The sequence below is a fragment of the Pseudoliparis swirei genome, chromosome 20 (assembly GCF_029220125.1).
Source record: "Pseudoliparis swirei isolate HS2019 ecotype Mariana Trench chromosome 20, NWPU_hadal_v1, whole genome shotgun sequence".
Lineage (NCBI taxonomy): Eukaryota > Metazoa > Chordata > Actinopteri > Perciformes > Liparidae > Pseudoliparis > Pseudoliparis swirei.
In genome coordinates this window covers 17,391,614-17,419,529 of record NC_079407.1, presented here as the reverse complement: position 1 = coordinate 17,419,529, position 27,916 = coordinate 17,391,614, and the positions used below count along the sequence as shown (strand labels likewise).

At 40.7% G+C, this 27,916-nt stretch overlaps 4 protein-coding genes across 9 annotated transcripts; 3 read left to right on the top strand and 1 right to left on the bottom strand.

Moving 5' to 3' along the window:
• The first annotated feature begins 210 nt into the window (after positions 1–210).
• On the top strand, positions 211–9,118 carry tlcd1 (TLC domain containing 1). The gene is made up of 4 exons (XM_056441977.1): positions 211–772; positions 4,671–4,753; positions 6,284–6,366; positions 7,170–9,118. The coding sequence occupies exons 1-4, from the start codon at positions 567–569 to the stop codon at positions 7,572–7,574; spliced, it is 777 nt and encodes a 258-aa protein (XP_056297952.1). The 5' UTR covers positions 211–566; the 3' UTR covers positions 7,575–9,118.
• Positions 9,119–10,486: 1,368 nt separating this feature from the next.
• Positions 10,487–15,421, top strand: rab34a (RAB34, member RAS oncogene family a). Of its 3 annotated transcripts, none has more exons than XM_056440694.1 (12): positions 10,487–10,679; positions 10,871–10,909; positions 11,578–11,694; positions 11,782–11,873; positions 11,973–12,038; positions 12,706–12,807; positions 12,905–12,969; positions 13,119–13,170; positions 13,254–13,335; positions 13,833–13,923; positions 14,607–14,714; positions 14,802–15,421. In XM_056440694.1, exons 3-12 carry the CDS (start codon positions 11,620–11,622, stop codon positions 14,867–14,869), a joined length of 801 nt encoding a protein of 266 aa, XP_056296669.1. In that variant the 5' UTR covers positions 10,487–10,679; positions 10,871–10,909; positions 11,578–11,619; the 3' UTR covers positions 14,870–15,421. The 3 variants fall into 3 exon arrangements, with proteins under 3 accessions (XP_056296669.1, XP_056296667.1, XP_056296668.1); XM_056440692.1 differs by having other exon boundaries at positions 11,970–12,038; XM_056440693.1 differs by having other exon boundaries at positions 10,868–10,909; positions 11,970–12,038.
• Positions 15,422–15,516: 95 nt separating this feature from the next.
• Positions 15,517–27,748, bottom strand: zgc:174895 (uncharacterized protein LOC100126024 homolog). 4 transcript variants are annotated; one of them, XM_056440697.1, is made up of 7 exons: positions 27,624–27,748; positions 18,834–21,870; positions 17,998–18,146; positions 17,761–17,854; positions 17,370–17,516; positions 16,123–16,218; positions 15,517–15,681 (listed from the first exon to the last, which is right to left on the bottom strand). In XM_056440697.1, the coding sequence occupies exons 3-7, from the start codon at positions 18,118–18,120 to the stop codon at positions 15,539–15,541; spliced, it is 603 nt and encodes a 200-aa protein (XP_056296672.1). In that variant the 5' UTR covers positions 18,121–18,146; positions 18,834–21,870; positions 27,624–27,748; the 3' UTR covers positions 15,517–15,538. The 4 variants fall into 4 exon arrangements, with proteins under 4 accessions (XP_056296672.1, XP_056296671.1, XP_056296673.1 ...); XM_056440696.1 differs by lacking the exon at positions 18,834–21,870; XM_056440698.1 differs by lacking the exon at positions 18,834–21,870 and having other exon boundaries at positions 17,998–18,141.
• Positions 21,863–25,833, top strand: proca1 (protein interacting with cyclin A1). Its single transcript, XM_056440691.1, has 4 exons — positions 21,863–22,728; positions 22,801–22,933; positions 23,635–23,769; positions 23,877–25,833. Exons 1-4 carry the CDS (start codon positions 22,200–22,202, stop codon positions 25,540–25,542), a joined length of 2,463 nt encoding a protein of 820 aa, XP_056296666.1. The 5' UTR covers positions 21,863–22,199; the 3' UTR covers positions 25,543–25,833.
• Positions 27,749–27,916: the final 168 nt, after the last annotated feature.

The window sequence follows — 27,916 nt, the reverse complement described above, 5'->3', positions numbered from 1 at the left end:
ATTTATTACATTTATGTTGGTCTTTTTTAGACAACGCCAAATAAAATCTCGCGCCCGCAGCCCTGCTCCGTGATTACTTGTGTAACGTGATCCCGGTCTCTGTTCCTCCTTGTTTTCGTGGTTAAAGGGCGCAGCCACCCCGCTCCACCACGCCCACTCTGCGCTGCACACGAGCTGCGAGCGGCAACATGTCTCATCAGAAGGCGCAGCGTGAAGACAAACATCGTTGAATTGGATTGAGCTGTTACGAGAATCTCCACGACGGAGTCGGAGCGGGTAAAACGTGGGAAGAAAAAGTCTGCAGCATTAATCGATCTCCAGCTCCGCGGTAAGAAGACTTGGTTCAAACTTTATTAATTAAAAACAGAAGATCATCGCTCGCAGCTGCAGCAGCCCCTCCCCTGTCCTGGAGAACACTCCCATATCTTACCGCGCAAAATCTGTCCAGAAGACGTTTACAGACGCGTGGAACATCCAACCGAGGGGAAAAGACGAAGTTAGGAAGCAACAGAGAGTAAGAACACACGCCCAGAGAGAGAGAGCGAGGGAGGGACGAGGAGGACAGAATGGACGTCCTGGTTCCTGTGGTGAAGAGCCACCCGGGCAAGTCAGTGCTGGTGTGCGCTCTGATTTTCAAGTTGATCCACCGGTTGCTGCAAAGCTTGCCGGTGCCCAAAGTAGTAAAGCAGGATGACTTAAAATCCTGGAAGTGGAAGAACCTCTCTATCTCAATAGTGCACTCTCTGGTGACTGGATCCTGGTCCCTGGCCTGGTAAGTTTCCATCCAAACGTCTGTTTCTTCACACATCTATCCATCCATCCACACAGTGAGACGCCATTGTCTATTCACAGTCCACATGGTGTGTTATTTGTGGAGTTGTGTGAGTCTAGCAGTGACAGTCTGTGGCAGCCAGGAGAAGAATGGCATAGACAGGGCGAGGGACTGGCATTTATAAGTGGGGAGAGAAATACCACTCTACAGTATGAGCCACATATAACTGCTATTTGCTTGGACTTGTAAATATGTGTCCGACTTCAAGTTTGGAAAGAAATGCGTCTTTTCAGGCGCACACGCACACACACAGCCAACAGGGTTTCTTACAGATAAACTGGAAAAACCTGATGGCTCACCGATGATTGTGAAAGCATCGTGAGAAACTATTTAATGGGGTGGAGACTGTCCGGGCAGTAGGGGCGAGATCCCCCTTTTTTAATTAAAAAAAAATGGTTTATTTAATAAGGGACAGTGCACATTGATAAAAACATTGCAGTAAGTGTGCCAGAGTTAGCCAAGAGGCTATTTTTCATCTGTAGTCCCCTAGCGACGCTGGCACTCAGTGGCACTTGCCAGTAGTTGCCAGTGGCACTCACTGGCACTTGCCAGCAGAGAGAGGGCGAGTGCAATCACTGGCACCGACAACTCACTGGCAACTCACTGGCACCTCACTGGCAACTCACTGGCACCTCACTGGCACCTCAGTGGCAAGTCTGTGGCAAGTGCCACAGACTTGCATAGATAATGTATTTTTTTAGACTTACTTAAAATATGCAATACGATATTGCTGTACAATACTGCTGTACTATATTGAATATTGTTTTGCTACTACTACGTTTCACTTCGTAATATATAACACTTATATACCATGATATGTATAATGTACCCGCCTTTCTTTAATAATAAAAAATATATAATTATTTTTTTTACCATGTCATACTGTTATACCTCCATGAAATTCTCCTTTGAGGAGATGCCACTGTTAGTCTAAAGTTTAAGCACTGGCACTCAGTGACACTTGCGGCACTTGCCATCAGTTGCCAGCAGTTGCCAGCAGATGCCACTACTAGTCAAAAGTGCCACTACTAGTTAAAAGTGCCACTACTAGTCAAAAGTGCCAGCAGGCGGAGGGTCGGCCGCAGTGACGAGTCTGCGACGATTTAGTGACAAGCTTCACTGAAGTGCCCGGACAGCGGAAGAAATCACTTTCATGATCACAAAATGGAGGAGCTGCGGTTTAGCTAGATAGATAGATAGCTAAAATAGCTAGATACACAGATGGATGTGTGTGTGTATATATATAAAGACACTAATTAATATATATATAATTAGTGTCTTTGTAGACACTTACTTACAATATGCAATAAGATAGTGCTGTATTACTGCTGTACTATATTTAATATTGTTTTGCTACTACGTTTCACTTTGTAATCTATTACACTTATATACCATGATATTGTAACGTCTCGGACGTTATGGCACTGATGACACGGAGACGGACGACGTTATTAATCCTCCCTTTATTGGGCATCCACCAACACATACAGCGTGTTCCTCTCAGCTTAGCAGGTCGAAAGTCAACAACAACGGTTCCCGTCAACCACCCTTAACTCCCGTTTTCCGACAGGTTAACCCCGCCTCCCCTCTACTCCGCCAATCACAGGCACGCCCCCTCGACCAGCATGCACGGTGCCACACTTTGATTGACAGCCACTTCACAGGGTCGCTACAATATATTACGAAGTGAAACGTAGTAGAAGCAAAACAATATTAAATATAGTACAGCAGTAATGTACAGCACTATCGCATATTGTAAGTAAGTGTCTACAAAAAGACACTAATTAATATATATATATATATATTAATTAGTGTATTTTATATATATATATACACACACATCCATCTGTGTATCTAGCTATTTTAGCTATCTATCTATCTAGCTAAACCGCAGCTCCTCCATTTTGTGATCATGAAAGTGATTTCTTCCGCTGTCCGGGCACTTCAGTGAAGCTTGTCACTAAATCGTCGCAGACTCGTCACTGCGGCCGACCCTCCGTCTGCTGGCACTTTTTGACTAGTAGTGGCACTTTTTAACTAGTAGTGGCACTTTTTGACTAGTAGTGGCATCTGCTGGCAACTGCTGGCAACTGATGGCAAGTGCCGGCAAGTGTCACTGAGTGCCAGTGCTTAAACTTTAGACTAACAGTGGCATCTCCTCAAAGGAGAATTTCATGGAGGTATAACAGTATGACATGGTAAAAAAATAATTATATATTTTTATTATTAAAGAAAGGCGGTACATTATACATATCATGGTATATAAGTGTTATATATTACGAAGTGAAACGTAGTAGTAGCAAAACAATATTCAATATAGTACAGCAGTATTGTACAGCAATATCGTATTGCATATTTTAAGTAAGTCTAAAAAAATACATTATCTATGCAAGTCTGTGGCACTTGCCACAGACTTGCCAGTGAGGTGCCAGTGAGGTGCCAGTGAGTTGCCAGTGAGGTGCCAGTGAGTTGTCGCTGAGTACTGGCACCGAGCGGCACTTGCCACAGACTTGCCACTGAGGTGCCACTGAGTGCCAGCGTCGCTAGGGGGATCTCGCCCCTACTGTGCCAGCAAGTGATTTCTTCCGCTGTCCGGGCACTAATGGAGCTTGTCACTGAGTCGTCGCAGACTCGTCACTGCGCAGACATGCCGCAGACGCGCCTGGCCGACCCTCCGTCTGCTGGCACTTTTTGACTATTAGTGGCACTTTTTGACTAGCTGTGGCATCTGCTGGCAAGTGCCACTGAGTGCCAGTGCTTAAACTTTAGACTAACAGTGGCATCTCCTCAAAGTAGAATTTCATGGAGGTATAACAGTATGACATGGTAAAAAAATTAATTATATATATTTTTTTTATTAAAGAAAGGCGGGTACATTATACATATCATGGTATATAAGTGTTATATATTACGAAGTGAAACGTAGTAGGCCTAGTAGCAAAACAATATTCAATATAGTACAGCAATATCGTATTGCATATTGTAAGTAAGTCTAAAAAAATACATTATCTATCTATTTGTACACTTTGGCAATGACAAAAGAAAAAACCTGCAGCTTCTCCATTCTATGATCATAAAACTGATTCACGGCAGCTGATCTGTCGTAACAACAATGGTTGTTCCACCCACAGCTTCTCGGCGAGTGTCGTTAGCTTGCTGCTGTCCTGCCACTTGAGTGTTGCTGCCGGCGACTCGTCGCAAACACGCCGCTGAGTTGTCGCTGAGTACTGGCTCCGAGCGGCACTTGCCACAGACTTGCCACTCAGTTGTCGGTGCCAGTGATTGCACTCGCCCTCTCTCTGTCCGGGACCAAGTTCAGGTTTCTTCAGCAGTTTGCACTCACTTAGGCTATTTATTGATACATGTGTGCAATGTACATGTGCAGTGATTGAGAGTCATGTCAAAGTATTTGTTTGTTTACTCAAAGTAGTGTCAAGTACACCTGTGCAACAGTATGCTGCTTTTATATCATTTACATATGGAATTTATTAACGCACTAATTATGTCATGGTGTGTCTACAGAAGTAGGGGACACGGACGCCTTTGCTTATTGAGGTGTGTCCCTATTTGCAAAGAACACTGCAAAATAAGAGAATTGGACAAATGTTTAATGTGGAGATATAAGGATGCCAATAGAGGCTCGATAATAGTAGTTTAAACAATATAAGAATACAACTAGTACAACGTGTTTCTTTCACGACTGAAAGGAGGGATAATTGTTTTTGTTTGAAGACCTTATATGAACTTCTCTGCTTCAGTCTGGCTTTTTTTCTTCAGGAGTTGGCCTATGTATGTCTAAGTGAGGTGAACACTTTCTATAATGTGTATCCCTCTCCAGTGTGCTGGTTTGGCCTGAGATGCTGCACAACCTTCACTCTTTCAACACTCCTCTGTCCTATCTGCTCGTCTGCGTCTCAACAGGTCAGTGACTGCATCGTGGTAAAATAATAACACTTCAGGGTAACTAGTAAAACAACTGCAGTTGGAATTTGCAATCTTAATGAAATACAGGGTGAAATATTCAATCTAAAGAGTAATTTCCTTGGTTGTAGTATTTAATGGAGAGTTGCAACAAAGCATTGCTTTCTTTCTTGTTTTGATCTGCTCAATTATTTTCTTGATTATACAATAAATTGTTTTGATAAAAAATTGTGAAAAGTGCTTATGTTATCACTTTCAACAGCCCAGGGTTTCACATGATGGTTGTTTGTGCAACAGTCCAATATTCCAAGAAATATTAAGTATGATGAATAAAACATGCGAGAAGCTGAAACTACTTTTTGGGTGCATTTTTGCATTTAAAAATTTTTTTTTTTCATTATCCATACCGCTTATCCTTATTAGGGTCGCGGGGCGCTGGAGCCGATCCCAGCTGACATTGGGCGAAGACAGCGTACACTCTGGACAGGCCGCCAGTCCATCCAGGGCATTTAAAAATAACTCCTACATCTAATTGACAAGTCGCTCCAGATCTAGTTTAATTCACAAAAAGGAAACGTGGGAAAGGTGCTGATTGACTCGTCCATCCTTGAATTGAGCTTTGAATTTATTCAGGCGGCATAACAGTGCCATTTTGCAGTTGCTGCTTTTCAGGGAAACGGCAACAAGATTTGCCCCTCTAATTGTATTCCAACTCACAGTGGACACCAAAGATAATCCACAAAGCACTCTGGGTCGGTTTGAGCTGCACTGTGTGCTGTTATATCTTCTGTGTTACCATGAACACACACACATCTGTGGAGATCTGCGCTAACGACCACAAACACCGATTAGCTCCACCGAGGCCAACCCCACTGATACTGGAGGTCTTGTTTAATATAGAGGCTGGTTGTGTGTTGAGGCACAAAAGGACTCTTAGTCACCTGACTACCTCCAGCTAAATGAGGCGGACAGGTTTGATAACCATGGTTTTGTTGGCCTCTTCTAATAATAATGGCATTAAGCTCTGCCTTCAGATTCACATGAGGGGAATCTTGCATTGTAATATGATATATTCATAAAACTATGACTGCAGGTGAAATATCTGTTTTTGCAAGCCAAACGGGAAGGGGACAATCTGAGCAAACTGGAAAGCTTTTCAAAACCACAAAACGCGTACACACCCAAAGCTGCCGAGTCTACATGGACATTAGTTATATTTCACACGGGCGAGAGAAAACAAAAGGAAAGAAGGCAAACGCATGCTACTGTATCCTTGTGTCAAAACGCATGTTGAATGCAAATGTATTAAACTAAACATGCAATGCTGTGAGATTTACTTCAGTAAATTAAATGGTAAACGCTTGTCATGTAATCTACATGCATCTCTTGTGTCAAGCAGACCCAATGATGAATGGTAAACATTTTAACGTAAGGCGTAACTCTAAATCAAACAAACGGTAAAATGTAGATTTTATTCTGGACCTCTTCCATCTCTTGGTCACTCATCTGTGTCATTATTTCTTCCTTCAGGATACTTTGTGCACGATGCGAGTGATATTATCCTGACAGGACATGGAAGACAATCATGGGAATTCTTACTCCATCATGTGCTGGTAAGACCACATGCCTGTTTGCCATGCTTTAAAACATGTGTTTTTAACTCTATAAAAGGTTGCTTTTCTGGTTCAGATAAGATATTTCAGCATGTGAAGCTTATGCTGATGTCAAGTTGATCTGCAAAGGGTGTGTGTGTGTATGTGTAAGACGATAAAGTGAAGTGCTCAAAATGATATAATATTGCAAATGTGGTCATGTTGAAAAAAACCTCTGAAATACCTTGTGAAATAAAGATGTGCTGAACAACTTTAAGAGTTGTTTAAAAGGCGTTATACATTTTTTACTGAATATTATTTAGTTTGAATTGATGTATCTAATTAATTTTGTTAAATGATTCATTACAAATCCAACTAGCAGACCTGTCATTGTTATCTTTTCTGTCTTTTTGTTTAGTCTTACTTTTCACACCGTGCAAGTAAATGAGAAGTTCATGTATAATGTGTCCTTTTTTAACCCTTGTGTTGCCTTCGGGTCATTTTGACCCGATTCAATATTTAACTTGTTCCATTTAAGCTTTAGAGTGCAAATCCGTGTAGTTTTATATGGATGTTTCCCAAAATGCTGCCTGATATGTTTGGTAAACTTTGGCTTCATCACTAGATTTCAAGTAGAACATCTGTGGGTTAGAATTTTTATTCCATTTATTTGTTGACGGTGAGGTTCTGGAGGATAAATGGACAGCATTGCTTACAAGAAAAGTGAACAATAAAATAAAGGCAAATGGAAAAACAATGAGAGCATCAAACATGTGAGATTAGCTGTAAAAGCCCCTCCCCTTCTCTGTGCGTCTCCTCCTCAGGTGATCTCGTGTTTCCTGTACGCCCTCTTCACTGAGCTGTACGTCGCCGGCGCTGTAGTCGCTCTCTTTGTGGAGGTCAACAGTATCACCCTGCACACGAGGCTAATGATTAAGCTCGCGGGCGCTCAGTCCTCCTCTGTGTACCACGTCAACAAACTCATCAACATCACCACCTACTTGACGTTTCGTCTGGGCACCCAGTTCTACCTCACCTGGTACATCGTCCACAACTACACCTGGCTGGACCACGGTTTATACTTCCTCTTCGCCATTCTGATGATGAATGTCATGATCCTGATTTATTTCTACCGCCTAATACGCGCCGACTTCTTCCCTCGGTGTCGGGGACCCGAGATGCTGAACGGGACAAATGACTACCGCTCTAAGAAGTTTCCCTGTGATTGAGTGGGGAAGGTTTACAGACCTATGTAGTGTTTGTATTTAGGGTGGGAGTTCACACACTTTTTTTTATTTTTTTAAACTGACCCCATTCCTAGTGACGACGGGTTGTGTCTTGCTGCCAAAGAGAAATTATTTTGCCCAGTCTTGTTTAGAAATGTTAAAATAAATCCTTCTGTAAAATTAGTTTTAACTTCTGTGGTTGTACAAGTCAAAGCCTACAAACGGTAAATGAGCTTTTGGGGTGTTGGCATGTTTTGTTGTCTTGAAGGATAGCAAGGCAGCCTTTTCCAGTCTTTATGCTCAACTGACTGCTGGCTGTAGCCTTATATTAATAGCTACAGACATGATGGTTGTATGTTTTCGTTTGACTCTCAGCAACAAAGCAAATTAATTGCCTACATTTTTTTTAAAACGTCAAACTATAACTGAAAGATTAAATTTCAGCATTAGCGCAACCTGAAGGATTAATTTGACATTTTGGAAAATACGACTATTTACTTCCTTGACTGATACCTCTCGAATATATGTACATTTAAATATGATGCTACAGCCAGCAGATGCTTAGCTTAGCATAAAGATGGGACATGAGGAAGCTGCTAGCCTCATAACAGACAAAGGTATTGACAAACAAAATATGATGTTAATCTGTGAGCTTCAGAGGTGAAATGGATAATTATTTTGTCTTTGCACAGAGCTATGCCGTTTCTTTCTGTATACACCTAAACTAACCGACTACCTCCCTCACTCTCCCTATTTCCATGATGTCACCTGTGGCTGAAGAGATACTGGGCCTGAACCGGGACAGGACTAACGGGTAACAAACAGGAATGCAGGGACATGCCTGGTGCTCTGTGTGCAATATAGACCCAAGTGTCATTAATCCACTCGTACGCTCTCTCCCAGACATCTACATCTTCACTATAACCGTACTATTATAGCTTATATAATATGTTTCAGAAAAGATGCAAGTGTTGGGGAGTAGCGAGCATTGGACTGGATAAATGAGACTTGGATTATAATGGACTAATTGTGTGCGAGATTGTCAACATATTTTGAGATTGCCTTGCTGTTAAACGTGGCCCCCATTCACTTGAATTCATCAAGACTTCCATTGTTTCTTAGTTCAATGAGGAGGCTTGCCAGAAAAAACATTTGTCTCATGAATTCAAGTCAACACAGGATGCATAATTGATATAAGTGCTCCTTTAAATGCTTATTTCCTAATCATGCCATGAATCGCAAGTGCTGACAGCATCATTTAAAAACCTAATGAGCCGTGCATTTCATTTTCAAATTCAGCCAACCGCCAAAAAATTTACTCGTTTAGATTAGTCCATACCTGTGTGATGGTGCCTTTTAAACATAATAAAGCACTGATACTTTATGAATAAGGACAGATATTGTGTAGACTGACATCTGTAACTCTTTGTGAAAGTTGGACCAAGTTAAGAGATGTATGACACCAGTCATTTCTGCGAACAAATGTATATTGTATTTTGGATGATTTAGTGATACCATGGATTACATAAAAGTATTTAAAATCAGAAGAGTATTGATGTTTATTTGTGTGATATATATTATAATATATATTTGATGTATTACTTCACTGTAGATAACACAATTAGTCACTTGCATGCACACCTGATAGATAACTGGTGAAGCTACAGTCAGATACTGAATCATTAGATGCTTTACCAGTACAACACTGTCCATTTACTCCATTACAAGTGAACGTCCTACATTTTAAATCCTACTTGACTGAAATATTGGTAAAATGTATCAAATGTACTCCATGTGAAGACTAACTGATGTATTATAATATATTACTTTATTACAATTATAATAATGCATCGATGGATCTGTTGTAGGTTAAGGTGAACGATCAGAAAATGCAAATAAAGCACATATATAGTTGTATCGACAGAGGTGGAGCTACTTTTAGCTACTTTATAGACATTTTGATAGTTTAGTCCAGGGGCTCTCAACCTATAGTTGGTCGGCACCGCTAAAGGGCCACATGAGAAATCGGAGGGGTCGTGAGATAATTATTGAGAAAGAAAAGAAGAAAGAGATATGAAAGTGTTTGTAATCTGTGCAATACCTGGATAATTTGACCTCTTTGGGTTTTCATCAGTTATTTAAATGAAAGCATCAAAGAAATTAAGAGGGGAACCAACACCTAAACTAAATATGTTTAGTAGAGAGAAGAGTATAGCTCAACAGGTTGTTACTACTAAACATGTTGACAACAATGAGCCACAGTTGAGGAAGGATTATGAAGAAATGTGGGATTATTTAACATTTTAACAATGTATTTTACATTTTGGGGACATTACGTGTTCCATGCTTATGGAATATGAACTTGTAGCCTCGTGTTCTCTGTCGTTGTCTTTATACAAAATGAAACTCAGAAATGCTTTGATGTAACAGATGTTGTATGTACTGTGTTCATAACAAGGCCGAGGTCAGTGGACAGAGGCATAGAGCGCCCTCTACTGTCGACATAAGGAACGGACGGAAAGCCCATCTCCCTCATCAAGGTATAGACACTTTTTGCAGATTTAACAGCCGAACACACTCGAGGCATCTTTTCGATGATGGAAATCAAATATTGTTCTGAAAGTTCTTCCCAACACTGTTGCAGAAGTTCCCACACATGAGTTGCACTTGTAGGTTGATACATGGGGGTGTTCTAAAACTTTTGACCAGTAGTGTGTGTATGTATATATGTATGTATGTGTATGTATATATATATATATATATATATATATATATATATATATATATTAGGAAATATAATTCTTTTTTCTTTTCTTTTTCCTTTCCTAATTTCCTATTATTCCTCCTTTCCTCCAGCAGGGGGCCGAGCAGGGAATATTTGAGAGGAAAGAAAAAAAAGGAATCCAGGGATCTGAGTCAGCAGCAACGGCGGCTTCAGTCTGCTTCTCCTCCTCCTCAACTTCCGTGGATCGACTTCGGCTCTGATCACCATCCAATCGACACGTTAACGTTGATCAATGACTCTGCACGAGTCGACATCCCAATAGGAAGCGACCTGTGTGAAGTAACAGCCGAAGCACAGGAGAGAGAAGAGTTGGTCTCGATGAGGTAACGTGCCCTTCTTCTTCTGCAGCTCAAACACGATGTTTAACAAAAAAAGTCACATGTGGTCTCATGTCCGCATTGCTTTAACTTTTATCTGTCTTAACGTGTAACTTTGCCGGGTTAATCAAATACATAACCTCATGTGTGGATGTACAGTAACGCTTTAAAGGTTCCGTTTTCTTCTTCTTCAGCAGAAGCTTTGATGAACAACAGGATTAAAACCGATCTGCCCAGTAAGTGTCTCCTCACAACAGTTGTCTGCTCTGGTTGCTCTACAATGGAGAACGCGGACTTGCTCTGACTGCACGTTGCCTGACTGCGTGGCACTCTTATTTCCAGTCAGCTGAAGTCTTTGTGGCTCTCAGTCAGGACTGGAGGTAGATATCTGTGTTGGGGGGAGCCTGTATTCTGGTTGCCTGGGGACAGTACACTCTTCAAATTCTGAGATATATTGAGTTGCTTGAGTTTCTTATCAAAGAGTCTGAAACAATCAATTATTTAAGTTGGTAAATTGTCTGTCAATCGATTAATAAAAATTATTTCTGGTATGGAAGTCCACATTTAAATATAATGTTGTGATTCATCAAATGGTTACTCTTCTTCGTGTGACATAGACAGACAGACAGACAGACAGACAGGATGCTCAGTGTTTATATGTCTATAAAGTGTCCGAAAATAGTTAAAAAGGAAAACTACAACAGCGATGCTGATCGCCATCCCCAGAGCCCAGGGCGATGTATTCAAATGCCTTCTTTTTGTAAACCATTAGTCAATTAATCAATCAGTCAACCTACAGAGAAGCAGACACTCCTCCAATTTGAAATAACCTTGCCTAAATATCATTCACTACAGTTGAAATAGAATTATGTACTCGTTAAAATGTCTTCCTCTCTCTGTCCAGCTCACCACGTGTGTCTCCACTAAACATTTACCGCAAGGCTTCATGTCCGTCCGAGTCTCAGCCATGAGTGTTTTTCCTCCTGTCCGAAAGGACCGTATCATTGCTCAGCTCCCTCAGGTGAAGTCATGTTCAATCAGGATCACCTATATAGCTGTCTACGATCCCTCTAAAACAGCCTCACAAATTCCTCTTCCTCTCTTGTAGTATTTCAGGAAGGAGGCAGCCTTCCACACGAAGGAGGACTTCAACAGTAAAGTGAGGACGGCCTGTCAGGAGCAGCGCACCGGCACTGTGGGGTGAGTGCGGCAACCAGCAGCCCGATGACACTGGCCGGGATGCTTTTGTGTCACTTATTTACATTTACGTTGCGGCTTCTCTTTTATTTTTCTCAGCAGATTTAAAATCTCAAAGGTCATTGTTGTGGGTGATCTGGCGGTGGGGAAAACCTGTCTGATTAATAGGTAAGCTCCAACACCGTCACTGTTGCAGTTCTGGGAATAAATAACTCAAACAAGAAATAACTCAGAGGACACGTACCTCCTTCAAGGAAGCACCCTCTGCTATGTTTGTTATTCTACTCTCAAAAGTGCCGGGGGAAAAAGTACATTCTGTAATAGACAGTGGTGGAAAGTAACCAAATATCTGTACTTCAAGTACTGTACTTGAGTACAATTTTAAATATTACTACATTTTTAGAGAGATCTGTTGTACGCTTCGGCATTTATCTGGCAGCTGGAGTTACTCGTTACTTTTCAGATTATGTTTAACAAAACATATGACCAATTCATAAAATGTGATACTGTGCTATAGACATAACAATCCAACAGTATATAAGGTATACCTCCTCCAGCTGTAACACTTAAATGCTGCTATTAAGTTCTACGTTCAGTGATCATATTTAAATAATGTGATATGCATCCAACTGAATACCCCTCCGCCCGCCCCTCTCCCCGTCAGGGAACGTAAACACAAGAAAAGGCTTGTGCTAAAGCCAGAGTTTGGCTTGTCCGCTCTGGGCTACTGTAGAAACGTGGCAGTACAACATGGCGGGCTCCATGCAGAGGACCCACAGTTAATGAAAATATAAACAGCTTATTCTAAGCTAACAAGATTTTAACGTTTTTCTAGATTTTGCAAAGATGCTTTTGATAAAAACTACAAGGCAACGATCGGTGTTGACTTTGAGATGGAGCGCTTCGAAGTGCTGGGCGTTCCTTTCAGCCTTCAGATGTAAGTGTGATTTCTTTCATTTCTACAAAATTTAAAAAATAAGCTAACTTAGTCTGTCTGATTTGACATTGTTTAAATGCCTGTCCCTATTTCACAGCTGGGACACTGCAGGCCAAGAGAGGTTCAAGTGCATTGCCTCCACGTACTACAGAGGAGCCCAGGGTGAGAGAATGCTGTGCAACCTTTACAATACATGTATGAAAGAATCCTCTTTTCATACACACAACGTCAGGGGATAAAGGAAGCTGTGTACATATAACACTAATGGAATGTGTGTGTTAAAATTTATTTTATATGTTCTCTTCTTCCAGTTGTGATTATCGCGTTTGATGTAAACAACGTGGCCTCTTTGGGCCATGTGAGGTGAGCTTATTGGTGATTAGCAGGTTGCTGGGCAGGTTGCCAGCCCGACTGGGGGACTTGATCTTGTGTTGTTGTGTCTGCAGACAGTGGCTCGAAGACGCCCTGAAAGAGAATGACCCCACTGCGGTGCAGCTGTTCCTTGTTGGCACAAAGAAAGACCTGAGCGTACGTCTGGTGACTGTTTGAAGTGGACACGCCTGTCAACGTTTCTCTGTGTTTTACTGGAGTTAAATGGGAATTGTTTTGGGCACATTTCGTTTGTGTCCCGACTCAAAGCCCAGTCATTTATTTCCCCCGTTTTTCACTTCACGAGATTTCAAAGCTTTCCTGGTGAAGGCCGAAACAATGGACATGCATACATTTATAAGACATTACTAACGTTTTTACGCAGTGGTCTTCTTTTTTAAGAATTTTTTTTTTCTTTCTTAAACTATTTAAAATGTGTCTCTTATTTCACTCTCCTGGGATTTTTAGAGGATATTTGGTGTTTCGTTGTTGTCTGTTTGGACAATGCTGTGACTTGTGTAACAAATTAGATTACTGGATTATGTAATTTACCTATTTCTTATTTCAAGAGTACTTCTCTGATTGATTTCTTTGCAGTAGAATATATTTGACAGAGAACTGAATGTATTTTTGATTTCCTCTGGTTTCTCCGACAGTCTCCTGCACAGTATTCTCAGATCGAACAAGATGCCCTCAAAATAGCACAAGAGATCAGTGCAGAGTATTGGGCTGTGTCGTCGCTGACTGGTGAGTATTCGTGTTGAATACAGTAATATGACTCGATCAGAAAAGGGGGAGGGGTATATGTTTCCTCTTTGCAGAGGGGAGTGTAGTCTGATTTATTTGGGGGGGAAGCAGTGGAGGGTCTTTAATGTTTTGATGCCACAGATTTAGGTTTTAATTAATTTACTCTCAAAAGATTGAATAGTTTTCCTCTGCATATGGCAATATACCAAGGCCTGTTTTTGATGTAATTAATCATGTCCAAAATACTTTATTTTCTAGTTTGTTGTGTTCATCTTTATAGTTAGTAGGGATAGAACATTTCTTTCTCATTTCCTTTAAGAGCCAAAAGTCTCTATGTAGAATTATTCTCAAAAACAAAGTCCTAGGCCTAATGTATACCTGAAAGATTGTTCTATTATCTGAGTCTTGATTTTCTATTTATTGGCAACATTAAGGATATGGTGAGAGAAAAACGTTTAAATGCGTACACAGAATGTATTTAGTAGCTCGTGGTTTAACCCCAATTCCTAATCAGTGATTTGGGCTGCACAAAATAATTGCCCCATTAACATTTAAATCTTTGAATCTGGGATGAGTTTAAAAAATGTTTACGTAGGTGAAGTTGCAATTAATAATCCTGGTGAAGTCAAACCTAATAATTTGCATACAGTCCCTAACTGATCAATATTTGCTCCATGCTGTAGGGGAAAACGTCAAAGAGTTTTTCTTTCGAGTTGCATCAGTGGCCTTTGAGACCAACGTTCTTGCTGAGTTGGAGAAAAGTGGATCGAGGCAAATTGGGGGCGTCGTCAGTGAGTATCTAAACTAAAGCCTCTGATGTCATGCACACCGTCACATTCTTCTCAGAGTTTTAACATCATGCTGTTCATTGGTTCCAGGAATTAACAGCACTTCAAACAATGTGCATGCTTCATCAAAGAAGAAGCAGACAAACTGCTGCCAGTAAGGATGGCAGCAGAAGTTTAAAGTCAAAGACTGAAGGAGGGAAAAGACTGGAGGTATTTCTGTGGTCAAGGCAGGAGGAGGGACGCTGGAGTTTTACTTCCAGACATGTTTGACTTCAGTTTTTCCTGGCCGAGAAAGAATGTTCCCCTGTGGGATGTGGATGCTTGTGGTGTTGCTCAGTTTAACTGGTCTGGAGTTAGAGAGCGACAAAGCAACTCCACACAAAATGACTGTTATGTTACTGCAAAGATGCCAAAGAGTGACTGTGGATGTTTTTAACATGATGTATGTGGGTGCTTAAATATTTAGTCTTGCTGCTGTATTTTGTTTAACAATTAAGATTTTCCTTCAACTTAAAATGTTATTTTTCATCTACAGTGTATTCTTCATAGGTACTTTTTGCTTTTTGCTCACAATCAATTCAATGACTTTTTTTTAGATAATTTGTCAAAAAAATGTCAACAGATTTTTTCAACGGATTATTTTCAGCATTTATTTTCTTTAAAATGTCTTATAGTATGTTTTACATGTAATAAAAAAAGATGGAAAAACATTTTTCAAGAACAGTTATTTCGTTGAAATCACAGTATATCTTGTCTTTTTTTTAAAGGAAACCGTGTATTACACTATTCCCCCTTTCTTCTTCACTGAAGTTGTCAGGAATAATCTTTTATTCTTCAGAACTTTTGAAGGAATCAAGATGCTTTTGATCAATTTGGCTCTGGAGCTCTTCAGGGATGCAGTGAGAGAATTTGTAATTTTCTTTAATCCACTTTCCTCCTTCAGTGTTCTCGATGGCCACGGCTGCTACACCTGCAGGAAAGTGTTACTTTTTAAATAAACAAATTCTGAGGGTATTAGATTTGTGTTACACTATAACCAGTGGTGGAACATTTTTTATATTTTACTTAGTAGGTGTAGAAATAATCAAGTAAAAACCCTGCATTAAAAATTATACTCGGGTGTAAGTACGGGTATGAAACGTATACTTGAAGTACCCACACTAAACGCATTCATTATACTAAATGACTCATGTCAGAATCATATATATTACTGGATCATAATATTGATGCATTAATGTTTTCATTACTTTGATATTGTAACCAATTTTTATAACTTTAGATATTGCAGCTAATCAAACAAAAATTATATATTTCATTTTAAATGACAAGTACAGCCACATTGTATTTAAGTGCAGTACTTGGGTAATTGTTCTTGGTCACATTCCCCCAGTGTTGCATGGTAACCACTGACCTACAACAGTGGCTCCGAGCCTCTCCACCAGCTGGATCGCAGCCTTCATGGTGCCTCCAGTCTCGATCCATTGGTCCACCAACAGCAGCCTCATACCTGCAACATGCATGTCAACCACAAAATTAAGTATCTCAATAAAATAATCTTAATTTCTATTAAAGTTGATTATAAAAAATATATATATATTAATAGTTTATACAATAATACTGTTTCAAATGCAAAATATGAAGCAAATAACACATTCAGGTGGAGCTGTTGAAATGTATATATGCACAAAAAAGAATGAAGTAAATAATCAAAATGGATTCTAAGATTTACTTTGATCTCTCTTCTTATGGTTTATTACTCTACCAAAGGACTGGCCTGAACAGTAAAACAAAATGAAATGAATAGCTAAATACATCTCAAATAACAGGCTTACAAGTTATAGCAAACAGTACATGGCAGCAAAAAATAGAGTACCATATAAAGAAGTATTACATTTAAGGAGAAAATCTTTAATGGATAAAAAAAGAAAGTAAAGAGATTGATCATCATAATATCTAATGTGATGTCAATGGAAATATTACAAATGTTGACGTTTCTTGAACACTAGAGGGGGCTGTGTCACAGGGAATAAATTAACATAATGTTAAATATTTACTTGCGTTAGTTAATATTTACTTGCGTTAGTTAATTTAATTTATTGACTCGTCAATTGACACAATAGGTAACTATTTCCCCAATCAATTAAAACATTTTCCAGGAACAAGGCCAACTTTGTATTTGGTGGTTGCAGCTTTGATATTTCCCCTTGTCATTTATAATGAAGAACTGCATATATTATACTGTTGCATAAACATATTGGACTGTAGAATATTATGAACATTGTTTCCCATTTTCTAATCAATTAATTCTGAAAACTCATTAAGGGCATCCTTAAATATTTGTTTGGATTCAGCTTGGCCTTGAAGCTTTCTCTGATTCTCACTACATCTAAAACAGCTCTCACATTACAGAGTTTTGGTGACAGATGATCAATGAACCCACATTTTGCCAAAAAAAACCATAAAATTACAAGACAGAATATAAAAAAATTAAATAAAAAAATGTCTAAAAGCACTGATCAGTCAGAAAGTGTGATCTTTTTAAAAATAGAAATTGTAAGCTGTAGTAACACTTAGGTGTCAACAAATAAATAATTGCCTGCTGTCATCAAGAAAAATAATTGAAATAGTTAAAGGGAGAAACAAATAAGTATGCTTAACCTGGTTTTAGCACATCCAATCTTACTTCCATAGTCTTTTCTCTGCCTGTGTAGTCTGTGTAGTTCTGATTGTGGGTAGCAACACACAAGTGTCCTTCTTTTCGAATGGCCAGAAAACCTTTTTCGAGGGTGGCAGCAACAGATGTACCTGAAAAACATTTTCAGAAACACTCATTCCAAAGCATGTCTGTGAATAACCTGCAGTGCAAACTATATAATGTCAAGTGCAATGACGAGTCCAAGTATCTAAATTTAGTAACTTGAGTCAGGGACTAGGTTTCCTGACCTTTGTACTAGCAGTGATTCTTAAAATAAAATGAGTATGGGACACCGAGTGTCTCTCTAGCTCTCAACCTACAATTCCTTTCCTTCTTATTAGTATATTTTCATACCAAGAATGAATCCCATTGCATCTATCCCGACAACCAGGTCAATACTGTCGCTGTGGAAAGGGCTGAGAAGGTCTTTGACACAGTCTCCAAAAGCCTGAATAAAGTGCAAAGACAGTAAATACACAAAATGCAAAATGTGCAGACACACAGCTTGTATTTTTCTGTTATAAATTAGTTTCATGCATTGCTGAATGAGAAGAATAACAGTATTGAGTAACTTCCCACCCACCCACATACCTGGGAGTTGCAGTAGAGTCTGGATGGATCCAGCCAGGCAAACGATGGACCTTTTGTGTTGGGTGCCATCAGAGAAAGGTACCATCCTTTATGTCTGTCTGCAGGAGCGGCCAACACGTCCATTTGAGAAACAACACCTCACGTCTGTGCTGTTGGAGGGAGAAACCGGGGTGAGTGAAGTGGACTGTGAACGAGAGAGCGACCCATCTCAGGTTCCAGCGGGAGGAATGGTGGGTGGGAGAGGGCTGTAAACAAGTTAGTTTCTGATTCGCTGTGCAGTTATAAGGAATTGAAGACCAGTCTCAGACTTGTACAACTATGGTAGTTTTATTTTGATCAGATATTGTCTTTGTGTATCCTGATTAGGTGCCTGCCTTGACAATAATATCTGTGTTGAGGCAACCTGTTCACATTGAATATTAAACCTAGTGCTGCCGCTGGCCAACATGTAGCATTAGTGTTATGGCCTCTCTCGGTTGCCATTTGGTACACAGGCCGTAACATACATGTATAAGAGAAACAGCCCTGACAAGGGTATGCAAAGGAGACAAACAATAAGTCAGGTGAAATACTTGAGCAGCAATAAGGAATATTTATTGACAGCTTTAAGGATTAACAAATGTAAAACTTAAACAGAAGCAAAAAGGCATCAGGGTCTCTAAGGCCAACACAATAAACCAAAAACCCCATGCCACCTAGAACATAAGAGGTCACACTTAACGACTGGAGCAAAAGGAAAAACAATGTTTAAGCACAAAACAGGAGAAAAGAGACACAACACAAATGGCAAACCCCTACACAGCTTCCCCAAAAATATGACACAAATGGTGGCCTACCCTTCAACCCCGTACCACAGAATGCTCGGAGGTGAAAAGAGAGAGAGAGAAAAATGTATCGGAGTATATATGTCCCACCCACTGTTTACGTGATGTCTCTCAGCTGGTGATGCTCCAGGCGTGCCAGACCTGAAACAGAGCGACCCGGTCCGTACACGGACCCACACCACTGACTGCTCAGAGACTTCTCATTGGAAGATCAGCGATTCAAACTCTGGCTCCTCCAAGTGTCCTTGGTCATACTTCTTAATCAAGAACCTCATGTTGCTCTGCTTTTTTTTCTCTTTTATCGTAACAATTGCAACTTAAGTAATTAAGACAAAAAACATTTGTATAAACCAGAGAGACCAGTGATCCTCTAAATGTTTAATTTTTCCACTCATGCATTCCTCAGGCGTTCAATATCACTTGAGTATTAATGTCAAAATAAACTCGGCTTGCGTTCATGTTCACAGCTGGAGCAACATAACCCATTTTCTGACATCACATTTCCCAGTTCTCAGACTATAGAAAGGTGATTGTAATTATTAAATAAACTGGTCGAGAATTTCCTCTCCGTTTTGTGCAACAGAGTTCAAGCTGAGCTAAGAACGGAGTGTTTACCTTTCGGCCATCAATGACTTTCCCACAGTTTTTGTCTCGTGCATCAGGGAATAAATTCAGTTGAAGTAAACTATAGGTGCACACATGCTTTTATTTGTACAATTTTGCACATTGTTTGCACACGAACAACATTTACAAGGTAATAAACCTGAGTAGATATTCACATATGAACAAGTCTTGTCTGAGTGCTGCATGAGCTCATGCCAAGGAATCTATGTTGTGTAGCCATCTGAGGGCAGCATCAACAAGCTGCAATACAACACTGGCAGAGATTATTATGACCTTTATCAGGTACACATGTAATAATTACGACAAAAAAACACAAGGATACAATTGGTGACACAAATAGAACAAGAAGAGGGAAAAGGAAACCCAAACTATACATATTTAGATTAAAAGAGGGTTTTCAGTAAATAGAAGATGGCCTTATAGTTTTGATGGCTTTCTAATTTCCCAGTCCTTTCAGCTTTTCAAAGTACAGTTAAATGTCATGCTTTAACTCGACCATATTGGGATTATTTTCAGACTATTTGCTTTAAATAAATACTAATTAGTATTTCTTTTAACTTTTCCAACAAGCCAATGACGCAACCCAGTCGCCAGGAATAAATGTTGGCATTGAATGATTCTGCAAACCATGGATATGCTGAATATCGACATTTCTGAACCAAAAATACATTTCACAAATATGGTTCATATCAGTTTCTTATTACACTTGCAGGTTCCACGTGGTCAGCATTGTGTAACGATTGGTTGGATTTAGTCATGAAGGGCACTTAGAAAAAAGATAGTTTGTGTTGAAAGAATAACGTATCAGTGGTTTGCAGAAACGTTTCATACCCCCAAAAAATACTATACTATTAGCATTAACCTTCTATTTTAGTATTTCTATGTTTAATTTACATGTTTACATTAAGTTTAAGTACTTCTGTGTGACATGAGGACCTATGGGTCATATTCTTATTGTACGGAGTAACTGTGCATATGACAATAACATATTTAGCATCTTGAATTGCCTCTTAACTTTCCAAGACTCGTTCTGCACCTCTAAACTCTGCATTCACATGACCAGCGGCAGTACAGTGCTGCTTGATGTTGACTCTTCAACTCATTCAAAGGAGTGCTGTTCTGCAGCTGACTGAAAGGAGCGTTGCCCAGCTGGGAATATATACAAGTGTCGCCTTTCTGTTCCACTGTGCGCTGTTCTGTGCATGACATCTAAATGATCAGCCTCTTTTCCCCCCATTCCTCTCCTGCAGTGACTACTTTAATTCACAAGAACCCTTCCCACACACGCCTCACTCAAGATTTGCTCGAATGTTGCCTCTGGTGATTTTACATCATTTCTCTCCGCCTTCTAACAATCCGATTTCAGTGCCTTGAGTTGGCTGGTTCTCCGCCTCTCGAGCTCTGTGTAAGACCAGCCATGTGACAAAACACTCAGCTGATTAAAAGTCCAACCGGACAAGAGGTTTTTCTTTTCTTTGGGAACAGTTCAGAGATGCAGAGGAATTTGCTGTGTGTCGTTTTCAGAACTCAGATGTGATTTTAGTGAGAATGTGTCAGATATATTTTAAATGTAAGCCACCATAGGTCAGACACAGATCTACACAAGTAAGCATGCTAAAAACCTATATTTCCTGACAACATAAAGTATAATACAGCTGAAGATACATAATTGAATGAATGAATGAAAACGTTATCATTATTGAGTTATGCACATACTATAGACAGCAAAACGATAGGCAATTAGACAAATCCGAATGCTGCATTTACATGTTCATACAATGCAACCAAAGTACACACATAAGGGAACTACATTTTAAAAATGTGTACAATTTAATTGTTAGACCTTACAAATAAATCAGGTGATACATCAAAATGAAAACTGAGAGGGACATTTTTGACAAATGAGATACATTATTTTCAAAAATAAGAGCTTAATGATCAAGGTCGTTTATCAAATTTGATCGTAATAAAATTCCATTAGACATATCATGTTTTAATGATAAAGAACAACAACAAAAAGATATCACCAAGAAGCAATTTGAAGTATTAATTCTGGTATAATTTGGCTGACAGGGACCCAGATACTCAGAATACCAAGACTCACACATGTCTGAATCCAACCATCAGCTGAGACTCTTGCGCTGTGTGCCCCTCAGTCACTGTGGATGTGTGACCGCGCCAACATTTCTCCACATTCCACAATGAAAGAGTTTTGTCGCTACATTGTGATTTAGGTCATCACCAATTCAGTGCCTGTTTTGTGGCATTTGAAAGATGTCCAATCTCCTTGGTCGGCACAATCACCCCATGCCAGTTACCATGGAAAGCCGGGGTAAGAACCTCCTCCATGCGTGTTCCCAAAGTAAATCTCCACTTTTTAGGGGTTTGCGCCGAGGGGGTTGGGAGGTAACTCGCGGTCATCACTCTGTGCAAATGAAAGGTGCTGCTGGGGTTCATGCTCGATACACACTCACAAATTAACCTCTGCTACTGCAAGTTGAAATACAGTTAGGTAACATACTGTATTTACTCTCAGATTCGATGCGCTCTGCGGCTGAGTAAGATACTCTATAGTCTACCCCGGCTGGAAATCTAAAGAGGTTAATTCGTCTGACTCCTCCCTGCGTTGCTGTTTCTCGTATTGATAATCACACCACTTGTGCTTCGCCTTAAAAGGGACAGTGGGCTTCTTGGGAGCGCCGGGAAACCGTGAGGAGCTGTCTCCGTTATGCATGGTGCTGAAAGTGCCGCATCATGTGGTCAGTCTTCTTTGTCTTTCTGTCATATCTTAACAGAAACTTCGTCAAGGGCGACCTATTGAGTCGCGCTCTGGACGTAGAGAAGGGGAGCAAGGAGATGTTCTCCATGCTCAACGGCACCTTTTGCGCAAAAATGTCAACCGTGCGGGAGAGCTTCCTCTACCAGGTGTCAGACGGAGCCGAGATGGTGCGCTCCGTTGTCAGCCCCACCGGGAGGTTCGGGGACTGTTCTGTCATAACGAAACAGATACAGGTGAAGTCGTTCATGCACGAGTGCATGTTGGGACTAAAGGAACACAGAGCCGGGCGGCAGATGGAGACGCGTTTTGCGCGCATGGTTGAAGCCAAGCTGATGTGCCGGGAGTTTAAAGAGAGGTCGGAGCGCAGAGGCAATGCGAGGTGGGGTGGCAGTGATGACTCTGCGGTGCGGGACGAGGTTTTAAAAAGATCCAAGAGAGGCTTCACTTATCCTGGGACCCTATGGTGCGGAGCTGGAAACATGGCTGATCATTATGGCCAGCTGGGTGGGTAGTTTGAAAATATATTCACGCAAAACAAGTATTATCCGAATGTATATGGTGACGTCCTTGTTGCAGGAGAATTTGCAGATACCGACAGCTGCTGCCGAATCCATGACCACTGCCCTCACGTCATCCATGCCTTCTCCTCTAATTATGGCCACAATAATTTCAAGTGGCACTCCATCTGTCATTGTGACTGTGATGAAACGTAAGTGAAATATAACCACGACAGTATGTATGACAAAGTTACAAAATAAATGAATAAAAGCATCATGCATTGTGCATCATCCCTTGAAAGAATCTGCCGCTGTTTTTTTCAACATAAAAACTGCCTAAAAATTAAACTTAACAAATTAAGTGAGACATTAATTTTAATAAACAGCTGACACATGTTGTTCTCTGAAACTCATAAACATGAGGTAACATTTTTCATTGACTATCACGTAACGTTGGGACCGAAAAACACATTTACAATGTAATGACTTTATCAATGTACCAGGATTCACCAATGAACTATAACTTAATAAAGTCAGTCAATTCAAGCTGTACAGGTTTTAATTAAGGATTATTCATTTTCTTACAAGTTCACCATTTATTTAAATACAACCTTCATTTGAAGTCTTACTGTACAATGTAATGGCTATTGTTTTAACGACAGGGAACTTCATCTTTTTACTAAAATAAAGGCAGATGTGTGTTTAAAAAAACAAACAATAACTTTAAACTCATTCTGGAACAGCTTGGTAGATACTGCATTATTTTCCAGGATAATCTGCAGTTAAGGAATCGTAACAACACGTCAAAGCTAACATGCCTACGTCCTTTTGGGCAGTTACTCTGCTCCTGCAGGTCGAACTGCGTCAGGAAGACACAACTAGAGTTGAGTCTGACTCTTTTTTCTCTCTTTAGATTGAAAGGTTGTCTTCGGGAAGTCAACGACACATCTTCCAGGATAGTCGGCCAAGCGTTCTTCAACGTCATTGGTGTGCCTTGCTTTGAGTTTGCTGATGAAGATCAGTGTGCAGAGCGGCACTGGTACGGCCTGTAAGTATCAGTTAAAAAAACACGAACAAAATGTGCCACATACTGAGCTGTATTACTTTCTCAACTCACTACACATACACACCTCCCCTCTGTTCGTTCTCTCGTAGGTGTAAACGTTATGAGAAGTTTCCCATTGCTGTGCTAAAAGAGGCGGTCCCATACGACTTTGGCGGTATCGATATCATCGATGAGCTGACGGTGGCGCCATCCAAGAAGAAAGACTCCAAGAAGAGCCAAGAAGAGAAACCGGAGAGTACAAACCAGTCTACAATGTCTGGCCCTGAAGAGCCTTCTCTCAGAAACGTTGTCACCGCTGCTGAGGACTTCATTAAGGTCCTTGCCACCGTCTCCACCTCTCAAAGTTCCACCACCGACTCCAAAAAAGGTGAGACGAAAAGTTCAGAGAAGAAGAAGAAGAAGAGGAAGAACACAGGGAAGAAGAAGAAAACCACCAAAAAGCCAAAAGGAAAGGGAAAGGGACAGTGGAGGAAGAAAAAGCAGAAAGCAGAGGAAGCGGCTGCAGTTTCGCCCTCTGGCAGCAAAGCAGAAGAAGTCATCGGTCTAAATAACTTCATCGGTGAGTCGCACAAACACGAGGAGTCAACTCGAAACACAAACAGAGTCGATGACGGTGAATATAAGCTCCTAAATGAAGTCATGAAAGATGAACCAGCGATAGCTCAGGAGAGCGTTTCCATTACACCCTCAACAGTCCAGAAGAAAGTAGCAGAGTTCACATTAGGAATCACCTCGTCGACGCCAACAACCGAGAGGACTGCTCGTCCACATGAAGGTCACACCAGAAGGCTCAGAAAGGAAAGGAGAAAGAAGAGCAAGAAAATCGCTCTTGCTCCTTCTGCAGAGCTCGAAACGAGCACAACAGACAACTTAAAAGCTGTTTCTACCCCCACCGTCATCACCAAAACACCACAGCCCAAACCACAAAGCCCTGTTGTCAGCCATGCCAGTACCCCCATTATAATCCCCAAAGTCAAAAGGAACAGGTCAAAGGAGAGAGGAGACAGAGAGGGGAGGAAGAAAAGGAGGAAACTCAGCTCCGCTTCTTCCATTGTGGCCCCTGCCCATGAAAATTCCTCCGTGGACAGCCTGAAAGTGATCCCTCTCAGTGGGGCTCCCACCGTACCGACGATGCCCACCACAGAGCGGCGGGTGTCACACAGAACGGACGCTTACGGAGGCAAGACAAGCGTCCGAGGTACAGCTATGAATTTTCGTGTTTTGAAAAGGCAAAAGCCAAAAGGGTTGAAAAGCAGAAAGAGGAAAACAGTTTGGCCTCCTTCAAGTGAAAATCCCCTCTTTCACAATGGCTCTGAAAATATCATTCCTATTCTTACAAGTCAAGAGAAGAGCGACCCACTGAACCGCTCTGCAACCACTTCTGCAGGAGCAACAGACAGTCTCAGTGAATGGAGGCTTTTTACAGCTACCACAGCAGCCACTTCTATCATTACACAGCGACACAGGCAGACACTCAGACAGCAGAGAAAACCAAGAAAGAAAGCCATGGCTGCTTCTCTCAGAGATGGAGCTTCTATCCCGAAACAAACTGAACAAACACCAATTACTTTTACATCCATGCCACCCAAAGTCGCCACCACTGGAGAGCTCAATGTGCACATCAATGAAAAAACCCGCGGGACCACCTCAGCAACTCCCGTCATGAGTCCGATTCAGTTATCAATGGAGAGAGCAAAAGCTCAATTCACCAGGAAGAAGAGGAGGAAAGCAGCTCAGTCTGTGAGACAGCGGTGAGCCATGTGGTGAGACAAGAGAGGAAGGAAAACGTAGCCGGCTAGGCTAGGCTAGCTCCGGTTGATCAGATACACGTCGACATCAAAATGTGTACTGTATAATCGTGTCTGCTTCAGCATTTAAATCACAGAAATGAAAATAAATCATATTTGATTGTAACATGAGAATCATGTTTTGTAATACTGTTTCCTGCATGCATATAATACAATTTACGAATGATTAGTCTATGTGAATGTATCTGCCAGTGCCTGTGTTTTTATCTAGTGATGCAATAAACAAAAACTAACAACAGTAGCATGTTTTTCATTTTGAGTTATATACTTAATAATTGTTTTGCTGAGAGGTAGACGAGTAGATTGTATTTGTAAAATATGACAACACTATGAGAAGAAAAAGCTTGCTAACATATAAAACTTCAAATGATGTCTTAAAATTAATTGTGTGTGAGCACGCTCTTGTTATCTCAACTGGACACATTGAATCAAAGCTGGAAAATTAGAAATCTTAAACTCAGAGGCTTAACTCTAACCTGCTTAAACTGCTATAGTTTTTGTGTGTGAACGTTTCATTCCACGCTGCACACTCAGAAACCATGCCTAGAAGAAGAAAAACAAGTTCACGCACTGTGTTCTTTTGTTTCAAGGGGATTTTGTTCCTAGAGTTGCTCCCCCCGCCCCTCTCCTGTTTGGTTTAAGGCAGGGTCACATTCCCCACACAGATTAGGTTATCATTTCCCACTTTACTTCCACCTCCCAGCACTGAGGGTTTGCAATAGCCAGTGCAGAGGATGAAATCTTTCCAAGTCAGCTGATTCTCACATGCTTGCATAAAACAAACGTATCTGCTTTGAAAAGACTGAGATGTCCAGATTAGATCTCCATCACATCTGCTGCATACAGAAAATGCACTGCAAGGGACATTTTCACATGTATTTCAGAACATCAGACTTTCTTGTGTGAATCTGTGGGAAACGATGTAACAATGCAGACTTCTATGCTACGGCTGAGATTTTTTGGAAGACACCCAAACCTCCAAAAGGAGCTTGGCATTCGGACACAATCATAAGCTGAAATGGCAGAACGACTAACACAGTTGGATCTGTGATAAGACCTTTTTTCACGGGGAGGGGAGAACAAGTGCAAGGAACTTTTCATTTCATCTGCAAGATTAATATACGTTGGGCTTATGTTTGATGCTTTGGAAAATAGTAGATCATATTATTATTAGCTCTGCCCTGCAGCTTACTCACACACAAGAGACATGAGAGATGAAAACCCTAACCCAATGTGTAATACAACGATTGATTATAGATGCTTTAAGAATCGGAGATGGATAGCTTTTTTAGTGACATAACAATATACATTGAGGTCTGAGGCACTGAACGGCCATGAAAACATGCCAGCAAAGTGTGATATGGACTTTGTACCACTATAGAAACATAGCAGCAGCATTTTAGACACGTTGCAGAAGGACATATGAGACTGTCTGGATAACTTTGTACATCATGGAGCAAAATATAGAGTTGAGTTCATATTATGAAGGAAAATCTTACTTCAACATATATATTAAAAGCAGTTATTTTATACCAGTACAGTATTTCTATGTCGTAAATTACTGTGACTGTGGGTCAGGAAGGTGTGGCTCAGTGGGCTTTTGATGCACAGTACGAGTATCTAAATGTCATACTGGGAGAAGCAACCAGCGTTGGTGGATAATCTGTGCATAGAACAGAACCAAACAAAAAAAAAGTTGAAATCATTGAGGTCGACAGAAAAACATTTCATGAACCTGCTGTATGCCATAGCAGCGGAGCTGATGCCTCTTTGGCATAGGTTGGATGCCCACCGAGCAGAGGTCGAGTCGTGGCTTTGACCTCTAGCTTTTACTGTGGAAATGGCTTTGAAACATACAAGATGTGTTGGGAGGCACGCTCTGGTGAGGCAGACTAAGTGATATCCAATCCATAGTATGGGCAATAATGAGAGGACAGCATGCTCTGTGGCATCCCATAAAGTGAAGAACTCAATAATCCATTATATTCACCAACACAGAGGAGGAATTATTAATTGAGAGAAACTAACCTGTCGTGGTTAGATTGGCTAGTAATGGATGAAGAAGAGGGTTGTTTCTGCTTCCAGTGATCCAATCTGATTGCTCATCAAACACAGACCATCCTGCTTCTGCAATTGGACTCCATACATACAGGTATAGAATATACACTTTTATAGAGGTTGAATAGAACAGAAACAGTGCTTTGCAGTTATAAAACATATATAAAAAGCATTTAACTGAATAAAAATCCGAGGTGAGCGACAGAATAAGAACAAAGCAGGTCCCGGGAGCATCAATAAAACACCTTTCAGATTAAATAAAT